The 15,358-nt window shown below is 47.8% G+C and overlaps 1 protein-coding gene across 3 annotated transcripts in view; it reads right to left on the reverse strand.

Moving 5' to 3' along the window:
* appl1 (adaptor protein, phosphotyrosine interaction, PH domain and leucine zipper containing 1) overlaps positions 1-15,358 on the reverse strand; it is a 106,845-nt gene that overhangs the window by 41,541 nt on the left and 49,946 nt on the right. For all 3 annotated transcript variants that reach the window (XM_072472441.1, XM_072472440.1, XM_072472442.1), the window contains one exon: positions 2,437-2,479. In XM_072472441.1, the coding sequence (XP_072328542.1) occupies positions 2,437-2,479 (43 nt within the window). The remainder of the gene's footprint in view (positions 1-2,436; positions 2,480-15,358) is intronic.

Below are 15,358 nucleotides of genomic sequence, written 5' to 3' on the forward strand. Positions count from 1 at the left end.
CATAGATAGGATGCAGAGCTGGGCTGAGAAGTGGCAGATGGAGTTTAACCCTGAAAAGTGTGAGGTTGTCCATTTTGGAAGGACAAATATGAATGCGGAATACAGGGTTAACGGTAGAGTTCTTGGCATTGTGGAGGAGCAGAGAGACCTTGGGGTATATGTTCATACATCTTTGAAAGTTGCCACTCAAGTGGATAGAGCTGTGAAGAAGGCCTATGGTGTGCTCGCGTTCATTAACAGAGGGATTGAATTTAAGAGCCGTGAGGTGATGATGCAGCTGTACAAAACTTTGGTACGGCCACATTTGGAGTACTGTGTACAGTTCTGGTCGCCTCATTTTAGGAAGGATGTGGAAGCTCTGGAAAAGGTGCAAAGAAGATTTACCAGGATGTTGCCTGGAATGGAGAGTAGGTCTTACGAGGAAAGGTTGAGGGTGCTAGGCCTTTTCTCATTAGAGCGGAGAAGGATGAGGGGCGACTTGATAGAGGTTTATAAGATGATCAGGGGAATAGATAGAGTAGACAGTCAGAGACTTTTTCCTCAGGTGGAACACACCATTACAAGGGGACATAAATTTAAGGTGAAAGGTGGAAGATATAGGAGGGATATCAGAGGTAGGTTCTTTACCCAGAGAGTAGTGGGGGCATGGAATGCACTGCCTGTGGATGTAGTTGAGTCGTAAACATTAGGGACCTTCAAGCAGCTGTTGGATAGGTACATGGATTACGGGAAAATGATATAGTGTAGATTTATTTGTTCTTAAGGGCAGCACGGTAGCATTGTGGATAGCACAATTGCTTCACAGATCCATGGTCCCAGGTTCGATTCCGGCTTGGGTCATTGTCTGTGCGGAGTCTGCACGTCCTCCCCGTGTCTGCGTGGGTTTCCTCCGGGTGCTCCGGTTTCCTCCCACAGTCCAAAGATGTGCGGGTTAGGTGAATTGGCTAATGATAAATTGCCCTTAATGTCCAAATTGCCCTTGGTGTTGGGTGGAGGTGTTGAGTTTGGGTAGGGTGCTCTTTCCAAGAGCTGGTGCAGACTCAAAGGGCCGAATGGCCTCCTTCTGCACTGTAAATTCAATGATAATCTATGATTAATCTAGGACAAAGGTTCGGCACAACATCGTGGGCCGAAGGGCCTGTTCTGTGCTGTATTTTCTATGTTTTCTATGTTCTATGTAATATTAGGCTTTGCGCAATATATTGCTTGTGTGGCAAGATAAATTACTTTTTCAGTACACAAAGTATCAGGTTATTCAGTTCAACAACAATTTCCAAATTAACTTGTCCAAACAACAAAGTGGACAGTTTCAGCCTTTGGTGTTTCCTATATTCCTAACAAAGTGGGACTTTTGTCTGGAATACGGTTTCTATTGCAGCGATATACATTTTGTATATAATTAACTTTTTAAAAATTCATTCATGGGACGTGGGTGTCGCAGGCTAGGCCAGCGTTTATTGCCCAGTGCAATAGCAAGCACAGTTGCTTCACAGCTCCAGGGTCCCAGGTTCGATTCCCGGCTTGGGTCACTGTCTGTGCAGAGTCTGCACATCCTCCCCGTGTCTGTGTGGGTTTCCTCCGGTGCTCCGGTTGCCTCCCACAGTCCAAAGATCATAGGTTAGGTGGATTGGCCATGCTAAATTGCCCTTAGTGTCCAAAAAGATTGGTTGGGGTTGCTGGGATGTGGGCTTAGGTAGAGTGTAGGCTATGGGAGGGTGCTCTTTCCAAAGGGCTGGTGTAGACTCGATGGGCCGAATGGCCTCCTTCTGCATTGTAAATTCTATGAATTTCTATGAATATTCCTAATTGCCCTTAAGGGGCCAGTTATGACTCAACCACGTTGCTGTGGGTCTTGAGTCACGTGTAGGCCAGACCAGGTAACGTTGGCAGATTTCCTTCCCTAAAGGAATTAGTGAACCAGATGGGTTTTTCCGATAATCAACAATGGTTTCATGGTCATCGTTAGACTTTTACTTCTAGGTTTTTATTGAATTCAAATGTTATCGTCTGCAGTGGCGGGATCTGAACCTGGGTCTCTGGTTTACTAGTCCAGTGACAATACCAATATGCTACCATCTCCCCTGTGTGTCGCAAAGCATTATAACATTAAATGTGTCTGATAACATAATCGGGAACTTTTCTAACTTTTTGTTCATCATTTCATTGTTACTTCATCCATTTCTTCCCTTGGAGCATGGAGCATAGTAATGGTTGCTTTGCTTTATAATGTATATAGTATCTTAGTATTTTTAATTTTGACAATATTAGCATAATGATTACAAATGAGCAATCAGCACTTAATAAAAAAATGATGTTGTAGAAGTGATAATGAGTATGACAGTATATATACAAACATATGCTATTGCAAGGTCATACTTAAACAGTTACATCATGAAATAAATGCAAATACTGTGAAAGCCTACCCTCAAAGCTTACCTCTTCACATTCTTTTTTACTGTCTGCTTGCAGAATAACAGCTCTGGAATAAGAGAAAGAAAAATCAGTCATATTTTTTCATCAAGTGTCAAAACATTAAAACAAGTGTCAGAATGTGTCAAATCATTTCATTACATCATACAGGACATTAATTACTAAAGGGCTGGATTATCACAACCATAAACAGAATTTGACTCTTCAAAAATTGTATTCCTCTTTTCTTACATGTTGTAAATGAGTGGTTCTGAAAATGGCACTTCTGCAAACTGTTTTAATATTTTCACCATACCCACTGATGCTCGTCTGATGGTTTTGTGACAGTTGAAGATGTTGATCCAAAGTTCAATTCTCACTTTAGATAATTGACTTGGTCAGGTCAGCGTTTTGTTGGTATCTTTGGGCTAAGAGAAATATATTAACCCAGGTTTCTCATTCTGATCAGTACCCAAGCCTCATTTTAATCTGATCTATTTGGAGGGTACGGGATGCTCTTAGGTTAGAACTTTATTTTACTTATCACTCAATGTTATTCTTTTTCTTAAGTGTATTTTATTACAAACATGTATCAAAACAGATTACAGCGAACAAACACCCCGGGAAACATGCTTCCCTACAATCAACTATACAGTCTGTACAGATTTTTCCTATTTTTCAACCCACCCCTCCCCCACGACGAACAGACCCTCAAACACGGTCACAAACATCCTCCATCTTTCTTCAAACCCTTCTGAAGAGCCCCTTAACTCGCACTTTATCTTCCCTAATCGCAGGAAGTCGTACAGGTCACCCAACCAAGCCGCTACCTCCGGTGGCGATGCCGACCACCACTCCAGCAAAATTTGCCGCCGTGCAATCAGAGAGGCGAAGGCCAAGACATCGGCCGTCCTCCTCTCCATGAGCTCCGGCTTCTCTGAGACCCCAAATATTGCCACCAAAGGGTTCGGAACCACCTCCGCCACCACTTTCCTGGCTAAGACTGCGAACACTCCCGCCCAGAATCTTCCCAATTTTTTGCAACCCCAAAACATGTTCACATGATTCGCTGGCCCCTGCCCACACCTATCTGCTAGCCCCTGAAAGAACCCACTCATTTTTGCCCGAGTCATATGCACCCTGTGCACCACCTTAAACTGTATCAGGCTCATCCTTGCACATGAGGTGGTCCCACTCAATATTATTCTTAATTGAATGTGTAAAACACTATAAATGCAAATCTTTCTTTCTTCTTTCAAACTGTTTCCTGTTTAAAGCATCTATATATAATTGATTGGTGAACAATTGGCAGCCTGGGATGCCACTGATGGTGTGTGCTACATGGGATAGGGGTGGGCTATATTTCCCATTGTAGCATCGGCTACACTTTTGTCACACGTAGCAAGTTTTCTGCAGACACATGGGGCGAGATTCTCCACTCCTGCGCCGGTTGGGAGAATCGCCTGGGCCGCCAAAATTTCCTGGGACGCCGGTCTGACGCCCTCCCGCGATTCTCCCAAGCGGCGGGAACGGCCCGGTCGAGTTCTGTGGGCCGCAGACTTGCCGGAGACACCCAAAATGGCGATTCTCCGGCACTCCCGCTATTCTCATGCCCGGATGGGCCTAGCGGCCAGGCCAAAACGGCGGGTTCCCCCCGGCGCCGTCCACACCTGGTCGCTGCCGTCATGAACGGTGCGTGAACGCTGGGGGAGCGGCCTGCGGGGGGGGGGGGGGGGCGAGGGGGGATCCTGCTCCGGGGGGTACCGGAAATGTGGGGTGGCCCACGATAGGTGCCCACCGATCGTCGGGCCGTCCTCTCTGAAGGAGGACCTCCTTCCTTCCGCAGCCCCGCAAGATCCGTCCGCCATCTTCTTGCGGGCGGACGTAGAGAGGACGGCAACCACGCATGCGCGGGTTGGCACCGGCCAACCCGCGCATGCGCGGATGATGCCAGTAATGCGGCGCCGGCCGCGTCATCTATGCGGCGCCGCCTTTACGCGGGCGACAAGGCCTGGCGCGTGTAGATGAACCTCGACGGCGTTCACGACGGCGCGGGCACTTCGGCGCGGGAGTGGAGAATCCCGCCCAGGATCTTTGACTAAAGCTAAGCATTTACAGTTTGATCTGTACATCCCCTGTTGGGATATTTCTGGTTGGGTTCTCAACATCTATGCCGTTTGTCCTCTTCCGATTAGAAGAAATGCAGGGCAACCCAATTGGAAACCGATTCTATATGTGAAAGGGTGTGGGTGGAGGAAGGGGGATAGTTTTACAGCAAATGTTAAAGTAGTTGTCAACAGCTAAACAACAACAAATAACTACCAAAAAAAAGTGATAACCTTTAAGCTGATGCCACCTAAGTTGCTGTGAAGCATATCATATTCATTCAGGCATTGTATCAGGACATGTCTTATGTACTCTCATCTCAGACAACCATACAAAGTATTTCCCACTAATATTGGGACTGGTGTTCACGTTTGTGGAATTGCCCCACATAGAATCATATCATTCCATCCACATCCTAGGCTTTTGCATTATCACCACCGAGTATAGTAGAAAAAACACACTGCACTAATAGATGAGGGCAGAGGGGTAAATGAAAGCTCGGATCAAGGTCAAATAAGACCAAGGAAACTCTTCATCACCCTGTGCTTGCCTCTCTGAACCAACAATCAGTATCTTTCACTTTAAACATTGTTTTGTGAGAGCACGAAGACTCCAGCACGAGTTTTAAGGGTACAAAGAAATAACATTTATTTACAATAACATATATGCAGCAGCAGCAACTTCGCTTGCTGCTCACTTTCCTGCTGGTTCCAAACTGGCCAGCTTTATTTATACAGGGAGTCTGCTAATGTTTTCTCCGCCCCCGTCATTGGGGAAGCTCATACTCCCACAGGATTGTGGGATTGTCATTAGTGCCCAGCCAATGGTAAGCAGGCAGGTTATAACACGCCCCCCCCAAAGACCAAGGAATCCACTGAAGACGCTGGTGAAGGAAGGCGGCGAACTCGTTTTGCTGCAGGCCGGACATCATTTGCACGAGGCGCCTGATCAGGCGGCGTGTAACGAGACGGAGACCGGCGCTTCCGTGATGAGCGGCGAAACGGTTGTACATCCACGGCCCGTGGGTCCGAGGATTCCCCCTGTGATGCGTCCTGTGTCTCCATCTCGGAGTCAGAGTCTGCTGCCTCCGTCATCTCGCCGTCTCTATCTCCACGCGGTTCTGTAACGACCTGCGCAGGCTTTGAGTGAGGCACCAGAGGAAGATTGTGAGGACTACTTTTCATTGTCTCTGGTCTCTGTGGCTGTAGAAATGAGCTCCAGGGGCGGGGAATCTTTGGAAAGGATAGTCTTCTGGACCGAACGTGGTCTACATGTTTGCGCTGGAGACGACCCTGGGCTTGCACCTGGTAAGATATAGGGCCCGTTTGGCGAACGGTTACGCCAGGGACCCACTAGGCACCATCAGCAAAAGTCCGAATGAACACTGGGTCACCGGGCGCAAACTGCCGAATCAGCCAATACTGAGAAAAACCATGTCCCTGCCATTCTTGTGTGCGGCGTACTTTTGCGCCAATGTCCGGGACAACCATGCTATGGCGGATGTGACTAGCACCTCGGGGAGGCCATGCGTACTAAAAGACAAACGCATCTTCTCAATTGTTGCGCAGGACGTTGTGCCTAGCATCTTATGCACCTCTAGCCATTTAGACTGGGCATCGATTAATAGAAGGAACATGGATCCTTGAAAAGGGCCGGCGAAATCCGCATGCAAGCGCGCCCAAGGCAGCCCTGGCCATTCCCAGTGATGTAGGGGCGCGACCGGCGGAAGCATCTGATGCTCCTGGCAAATGGAGCAGTTTTGGGCCACCTTCTCAATGTTGGTGTCGAGGCCTGGCCACCAGACATAACTCCGGGCCAGCATTTTCATTTTGGTCACACCTGGATGGCCATTGTGCAAGTCTCTTAGTATCAGCTCCTGTCCTTTTTCCGGGACAATCACACGCGTCCCCCACAAAAGGATGCCGTCTTCCAAGCCGAATTCTGACAGCTTGGAAGAAAATGCCCGCAACTTGCCTGGGAGCTGTCTATGCTGCCCACCATACAGAACTATGTGCCGAACCTTTGACAGGACTGGCTCCACTCACGAATCTGTGATGCCGTGACAGGCAAGGTGTCCATAAAATTTAGGGTTGCAACCACCTCACCGGTCGTGGGGGTCGACATGGAGCCGGTCGATAACGGCAATCGGCTCAGTGCATCGGCATTCGCTATCCGTGTTCCTGGTTTGTGCTCCAGAGAATACTCGTATGCAGCGAGCAACAAAGCCCAGCGCTGGATCCGTTCGGAAGCAATGGGCGGAATTGGCTTATCCTCTCGGAAACGTCCCAGCAGAGGCTTATGATCAGTCACGATAGTGAAGTGGCGGCCATACATGAACTGGTGGAAACGTTTCACCGCAAAGACCACTGCCAGGCCCTCCTTCTCGATCTGCGCATACTTTTTTTCCGCTGCAGTCAATGTGCGGGAGGCAAAAGCTATCGGCCGCTTGGCCCCGTTTTCCATCTTGTGGGACAGGACGGCCCCAATACCATACGGGGATGCATCACATGTGACGAGCAAAGGCTTTCCAGGAACATAGTGGGTTAGGAATTCAGACGACGACAATTGTTGTTTTACCCGCCGGAAAGTGGTTTCTTGCGGCTGACCCCAAACCCAGGTGTGATTTTTCTTTAGCAGAAGGTGCAACGGGGCCAGCGTAGTTGCCAGATTAGGGAGGAACTTCCCGGAATAGTTTACGAGACCGAGAAAAGAACGAAGATGCGAAGTGTCAGTCGGGGTGGGGGCCTGTTGAATCGCGCGCACCTTCTCTGCGACGGAGTGCAAACCTTCGCGGTTCACCCGATAACCCAGGTAGACTACTTCCTTTGCCTGAAAGACGCACTTTGTGCGACGTAAACAGACTCCAGCCTCCGAAAAGTGTCTAAGGACAGCCTCAAGATTTTCTAAATGTTCCTGCTCTGACGCCCCTGTGATCAAAACGTCATCCAAGTAGAAAGCGACACGCGGTAAACCTCTCAAAATGCTCTACTAAACACCAAGAGGGAAAGAAGAAACAAAGAACCCACAAGCGTAGATACTAGTATCCAGCCAATTTGGTTCTAAACATAACACTAGAATGCAGCTGGGTGCCTCAGACATCGCAAAAAACATGAACTTTGACAATCTCCAAAATATAATGTTGAAGGCCTATGCACCGGAGCTGCACCCCTAGCTAAGACCTAACAGTATAGCTATGGCACTGATACCCAACCAGCCAAGAAGACGGACAGAAAGCAGGATAAATCTAACCAAACCAATTAGTACCCTTTATGTCTTCCTCCATACTCTTTAAAATGATGGAGTCATCAATAAAATGTTTTCACAAGAGAGAGGTACAAAGCACACACTGTAGTTAAGGAGGACTGCAAAATACTGGATTTGATAAACTTAGTGAGGGTAACATACTAAGATGCTTAGCATCCTTGAAAGTGGGGGAAATCACCAGATCCAGATGAAATATATCCCACGTTACTAAGGGAAGAAAGTTCTGAACAACATTTTCCAATCCTCTCTGGCTACAGAGTGCCAGAGGACTGCTAATGTTGTACCGTTATTTAAAAAGGGAGGAAGGGATAGGTTGAGTAATTACAGGCCAGTCAGTCTAACCTTGGTGATGGGCAAGTTATAAATTGTGAAAGGATATCAACCAATACATCGGGAGACAGGGTTTAACTAAGGACTGCCAATGTGGATTTGTTACGGGAAGGTCAAGTCTGACTAACATTTTTGAGGAGGTAACAAGGAGAGTTGATCTGGGTGCATTTGATGTGTACATGGATTTTAGCAAGCTTTTGACGGAGTCCCAGAAGACATACTGATCAATAAATTAAAATTCATGGCATTGAAGGGAAAGTTAGATCTAAAATTAGCTCAGTTTCAGAAGGCAAAGGGTTATGGCAGTGAGATTCGCCAAGATTCAGGTGGCAGTGTTGCCTGCTCAGTGGCAGGGTTTGGGTTTTCAGTTCTGGGCTGAAGAGGAACTTGCAGTGAGAGGGGAAGGATCCAGTTGCCATGGTCCATGCCCAGGTAAGCACCAACGATATAGGTAGAACTAGGAAAGAGGTTCTATGTGGAGATTATGAGGCGATAAGAATTAAATTGAAAAGCAGAACCTTAAAGATGACAATCTCTGGATTATTACCTGAGCTATATGCAAATTGGCATAGGGTACATAAAATTAGAGAGATGGAAACGTGGTGTGCGAGAAGAGGGTATAGTTTGTGGGGCACTGGCTCCAGTACTTTTTTAAAAATAAATTTAGAGTACCAAATTCATTTTTCCCAATTAAGGAGCAATTTAGCATGGCCAATCCACCTAACCTGCACATCTTTGGGTTGTGGGGGCGAAACCCATGCAAACACAGGGAGAATGTGCAAACTCCACACAAACAGTGACCGAGAGCCGGGATCGAACCTGGGACCTCGGCGTCGTGAGACAGCAGTGCTAACCACTGCACCACCATGCTGCCCTCCTGGCACCAGTACTGAGGAAAGGTGGGGCTTTAAAGTTGGGATGGTCTACACCCAAACTAGGGAAGTAGAGAGTGTTTTAAACTAAATAGTGGGGGCAAGGGGTCAAATGTGGAAAGATGTGGTATATCAAAGAGTAGAGTCAAGGTAAGAGGGGAAAATAGCAAAATGGGAAATGAGGTTCGGACAATGGCAAGGAGGAACGGAGAGAAAGAAACCCAAGAATGCACAAAGAATCAGGACTAAATGTTAAAAAGATAACAAAGACAAAACTAAAGGCTCTGTATCTGAATGCACAGAGCAATCATAACAAAAGTAAACCACCTGATGATCCGATAGCCATTACGGAGACTTGGTTACAGGATGACATGGATTGGGTCCTGAATATAGAGGAGTATATGACATTCAAGAAGAATAGGAAGCTTTTTAAATGTGGGGAGGCAGCCCTATTAATCAAAGATGGCATTGATACAATCATTATAGATAACTTTGGTTCAAGAGATCAGGATGTAGAATCGGTTTGGTTGGAGATGAGAAATAATAGCGGATACAAGTTACTAGTGGAGTGGTCTATATGCCCCCAACAGTGACCACAATGTAGGACAAAGTATACAAGAAGAACTATTGTGTGCTTATGACAAAGGAACAGCAATAAACATCTACATAAACTGGTAAAATCAGACTGGCAGTAGTAGCCTGGATGAGGAGTTCAAAATACTTTTAAGATTGTTTCTTAGGGCAACAGCTTTGTATTGTGTAATGTGGCAGGATTAATTCATGATCTCAGAATAAAATCATGCATAGGTAGCAGTGATCACAATATGCTTGAATTTTATATCCAGTTTGAAAGGGAGAAGAGTGGGCCTAAGACTTGCATTTTAAACTTAAATAAGGGCAACTATGGGTGGGCATGAAAGCCGAGGTAGCTGAAGTGAATTGGAATACTAGGTATGGGTATCAATAGAAAAGCAGTGCCAGACATTTAAGAGGATATTTCATAATAAGTATATTGGTCCTATAAAGAAAATTTCTAATGGGAGGTCCATTGTCCATGATTAACTAAAGAAGTTAGCAAAAACATTAAACTTAAGGAAAAAGCAATAAACTGTGCAGAGGGCAGGTCAGAATATAAGGAACAACAGAGAATGATTAACGGATTCATCAAGAGAAATAAATTTAAAGTATAACCGGAAGCTAATTAGAAATGCAAAAATGGATAGCAAGAGTTTCTACAGATATTTAAACAGGAAAAAAGTAGGTAAAGTGAATGTTGGTCCTTTAGAGAGTGAGATTGGAGAGTTAATAGTAGATAAAGAAATGGCAGATGAAATGAGCAAATATTTTGCTTCTGCCTTCACTATTGAGGATACAAGACACGTTCCAGTAATAGCTACAAATCGGGAGATGGAGGGGACAGGCAAACTTGGTAAAATTGCAATCACAAGGGAAATGGAAGGGAGCAAACTAATGGAGCTGCAGGCTACCAAGTCTCCGAGTCCTGATGGACTTCATCCTAAGGTCTTAAAAGAGGAACCTAATGAAGTAGTAGACGTAACGGTATTAATTTTAGAAAACCTGCTAGATTCTGGAAAGGTTCCATCTGACAGGAAAGTCGCAAACATAATCCCTCTATTCAAGGGAGGAAGACAGAAAACAGGAAACAAGAGGAGTTAACTTGACGTCTGTCGTGGAAAAGGTGTTAGAATGGATCATTAAAGAGGTCATAGCTGGGCTCTTAGAAAAACTCAAGGTAATCGGGAAGAGTCCGCACGGTTTTATGAAAGGAAAATCAAGGCAGCACGGTGGCGCAGTGGGATGGCCCTGCTGCCTAACGGCGCCGAGGTCCCAGGTTTGATCCTGGCTCTGGGACACTGTCCGTGTGGAGTTTGCACATTCTCCCCGTGTCTGCATGGGTTTCGCCCCCACATCCCAAAGATGTGCAGGGTAGGAGGATTGGCGACGCTAAATTGCCCCTTAATTGAAAAAATGAATTGGGTACTCTAAATTTTTTTTAAAAAGGGAAATCAAGTTGAACTAATTTCTTAGCGTTCTTTGAAGGAGTAAGATGGGAACCTGTAGATATATTGTACGTGGATTTCCAGAAAACATTTGATACGTGCCACATCAAAGATTATTGTGGAAAATAAAAGCTCATGGTGTAGGGGCAACATATTAGCCTGGATAGAAGATTGGCAGGCTGGCAGAAAACATAGTATGCATAAATAGATCTTTGATTAATTGGATGCGAGGAGTGGTGCCCCACAGCGGTCTGCACAGTGGTTAGCACTGCTGCTTCACAGCACCAGTGTCCCAGGTTCGATTCCTGCTTGGGTCATTGCCTGTGTGGAGTCTGCACGTTCTCCACATGTCTGCATGGGTTTCCTCCGGGTGCTCCGGTTTCCACCCACAAATCCCAAAAAGACGTGGTTAGGTGAATTGGACATTCTGAATTCTCCCTCGGTGTACCCGAACAGGTGCTAGAATGTGGCGACTAGGGGCTTTTCACAGTAACTTCATTGCAGTGTTAATGTAAGCCTACTTGTGACACTAATTTAAAAAAAAAGATTATTTTTAGAGGCCTCAACTTTCTACAATTTGCATCAATTATTTAGATGAGGGGAGTGAAGACATGGTAACCAAGTTTGCAGATGACACAAAGATAGGTAGGAAAGTTATGTTGTGAATAAGACATAAGCTCTGAAATGTCATACAAATTCAAAACATTCATTTTGTTTCTCACTTCCGGGTGCGGCGATGACCAGCTGAGTCGCACGTTTCGGCAGCTCCCTGTGAAACGGACTTTTGGGCTCTTGACAGGAGCCCCAACGGCAATTTTGACGGCTAAAAACACTGTGCGGTAAACCAGAAGGGAATCCCCCCTGGATACGGATGGAAAAAGGAGGAGAGAGCGGCCAGATTGCAGTGGATCCTTTAGAACAGCGGCAAGGAAGGCAAGCAAAAACCAAGATGGCGTCGGAAGGTGGCAGTTTAACATGGGGCCCTGAACAACAAGAGTTCTTGAAATGCTGTGTGGAAGAGATCAAAAAGGAAATGAAGAAAGAGCTGTTGGCCCCGATACTACAGGCGATCGAAGGGCTAAAGGAGGAACAAAAGACCCAGGAGCGGGAGCTTCGGGTCGTGAAGGCAAAGGCAGCCGAGAATGAGGACGATATACAGGGCCTGGTGGTGAAGACGGAGACGCAGGAGGCACATCAGAAACGATGTGTGGAAAGGTTGGAGGCACTGGAAAACAACGCAAGGAGGAACAACCTGAGGATTCTTGGTCTTCCTGAAGGTGTGGAGGGAGCGGACGTCGGGGCATATGTGAGCACGATGCTGCACTCGTTAATGGGAGCGGAGGCCCCGGCGGGTCCGTTGGAGGGAGCATACCGAGTGATGGCGCGAGGACCGAGAGCAGGAGAAATTCCCAGAGCCATAGTGGTGAGATTCCTCCGTTTTAAGGATAGAGAAATGGTCCTTAGATGGGCGAAGAAAACTCGGAGCAGTAAATGGGAGAACGCGGTGATCCGCGTTTATCAAGACTGGAGTGCGGAGGTGGCGAGAAGGAGGGCGAGCTTTAATCGGGCCAAGGCGGTGCTTCATAAAAAGAAGATAAAATTTGGAATGCTGCAACCGGCAAGACTGTGGGTCACATATCGAGGGAGGCACCACTACTTTGAGACGGCGGATGAAGCGTGGACTTTTATTGTGGATGAAAAACTGGAATGAGCGGGTTATTAAAAAGAACGTTCGAACAAAGTGGTGGGGCGAATGTGGGGGGCAAAGAGGGGTTTTATGTACTAATCCTGCGATGTGGTAACTTTTCTCTCTCCCACAGGTGGTGATGGGGGGAGGAGGGGAGGTGGAGGAGATGGGGCGTTGGCCATTGGGGGCAGGGCCAAGGGAGAAGCGCGGGCTTGGTTCCCGCGCTATGATAATCATGGCGGGAATAGAGAAGCAGGAAGGAGGGGGCGTCGCACGGTGCGGGCCGAGGTCACGGGGGGAAGCCGAGGTCAGCCAGACTTTGCTGACTTCTGGGAGCAACATGGGGGGAGTAATTACGCTAGCGGGGGATCTAGCGGGGGGGGGAGGGAGGGGGGGAATTACTGGGTTGCTGCTGCTGGGGAGAGGGGGGAGCTGGTATGGGAGAGGATGGGCGGGGGGGCACCGCCTGGGGGAGATACAGCTGCGTGGGAACCGGGTGAGGAGCTGGAAAAAGGTGATGGCTAATCGACAAGGGGGGGGGGGGTGGGGGGTGGGAAGCCCCCCAACTCGGCTGATCACGTGGAACGTGAGAGGGCTGAACGGGCCGATAAAGAGGGCACGGGTACTCGCACACCTTAAGAAACTTAAGGCAGGTGTGGTTATGTTACAGGAAACACACCTGAAACTGATAGACCAGGTTAGGCTACGCAAAGGATGGGTGGGGCAGGTGTTCCATTCGGGGCTAGATGCGAAAAACAGGGGGGTGGCTATATTAGTGGGGAAGCGGGTAATGTTCGAGGCAAAGACTATAGTGGCGGATAATGGGGGCAGATACGTGATGGTGAGTGGCAAACTACAGGGGAGACGGTGGTTTTGGTAAACGTATATGCCCCGAACTGGGATGATGCCAATTTTATGAGGCGGATGCTAGGACGCATTCCGGACCTAGAGATGGGAAAGCTGATAATGGGGGGAGATTTTAATACGGTGTTGGAACCAGGGCTGGATAGGTCGAAGTCCAGGACTGGAAGGAGGCCGGCAGCAGCCAAGGTACTTAAAGATTTTATGGAGCAGATGGGAGGTGTAGACCCGTGGAGATTTAGCAGACCTAGGAGTAAGGAGTTCTCGTTTTTCTCCTATGTCCATAAAGTCTACTCGCGAATAGACTTTTTTGTGCTGGGTAGGGCATTGATCCCGAAGGTGAGGGGAACGGAGTATACGGCTATAGCCATTTCGGATCACGCTCCACACTGGGTGGACTTGGAGATAGGGGAGGAAACAGGAGGGCGCCCACCCTGGAGAATGGACATGGGACTAATGGCAGATGAGGGGGTGTGTCTAAGGGTGAGGGGGTGCATTGAAAAATACTTGGAACTCAATGATAATGGGGAGGTCCAGGTGGGAGTGGTCTGGGAGGCGTTGAAGGCGGTGGTTAGAGGGGAGCTGATATCAATAAGGGCACATAAAGGGAAGCAGGAGAGTAAGGAACGGGAGCGGTTGCTGCAAGAACTTTTGAGGGTGGACAGACAATATGCGGAAGCACCGGAGGAGGGACTGTACAGGGAAAGGCAAAGGCTACATGTAGAATTTGACTTGCTGACTACAGGCACTGCAGAGGCACAATGGAGGAAGGCACAGGGTGTACAGTACGAATATGGGGAGAAGGCGAGCAGGTTGCTGGCACACCAATTGAGGAAAAGGGGAGCAGCGAGGGAAATAGGGGGAAGTGAGGGATGAGGAAGGAGAGATGGAGCGGGGAGCGGAGAGAGTGAATGGAGTGTTCAAGACATTTTATAAAAAATTATATGAAGCTCAACCCCCGGATGGGAGGGAGAGAATGATGGGCTTCTTGGATCGGCTGGAATTTCCCAAGGTGGAAGAGCAGGAAAGGGTGGGACTGGGAGCACAGATCGAGGTAGAAGAAGTGGTGAAAGGAATTAGGAGCATGCAGGCGGGAAAGGCCCCGGGACCGGATGGATTCCCAGTCGAATTCTATAGAAAATATGTGGACTTGCTCGCCCCGGTACTGACGAGGACCTTTAATGAGGCAAAGGAAAGGGGACAACTGCCCCCGACTATGTCTGAAGCAACGATATCGCTTCTCTTAAAGAAGGTATTTCCCTCCTAAATGTAGATGCCAAGGTCCTGGCCAAGGTAATGGCAATGAGAATAGAGGAATGTGTCCCGGGGGTGGTCCACGAGTACCAAACTGGGTTTGTGAAGGGGAGACAGCTGAACACGAATATACGGAGGTTGTTAGGGGTAATGATGATGGCCCCACCAGAGGGAGAAACGGAGATAGTAGTGGCGATGGATGCCGAGAAAGCATTTGATAGAGTGGAGTGGGATTATTTGTGGGAGGTGTTGAGGAGATTTGGTTTTGGAGAGGGGTATGTTAGATGGGTGCAGCTGTTGTATAGGGCCCCAGTGGCGAGCGTGGTCGCGAATGGACGGGGATCTGCATATTTTCGGCTCCATAGAGGGACAAGGCAGGGATGCCCTCTGTCCCCATTATTGTTTGCACTGGCGATTGAGCCCCTGGCGATAGCGTTGAGGGGTTCCAAGAAGTGGAGGGGAGTACTTAGGGGAGGAGAAGAGCACCGGGTATCTTTGTATGCGGACGATTTGCTACTATACGTGGCGGATCCGGCGGAGGGGATGCCAGAAAT

The sequence above is a fragment of the Scyliorhinus torazame genome, chromosome 13 (assembly GCF_047496885.1).
Source record: "Scyliorhinus torazame isolate Kashiwa2021f chromosome 13, sScyTor2.1, whole genome shotgun sequence".
Lineage (NCBI taxonomy): Eukaryota > Metazoa > Chordata > Chondrichthyes > Carcharhiniformes > Scyliorhinidae > Scyliorhinus > Scyliorhinus torazame.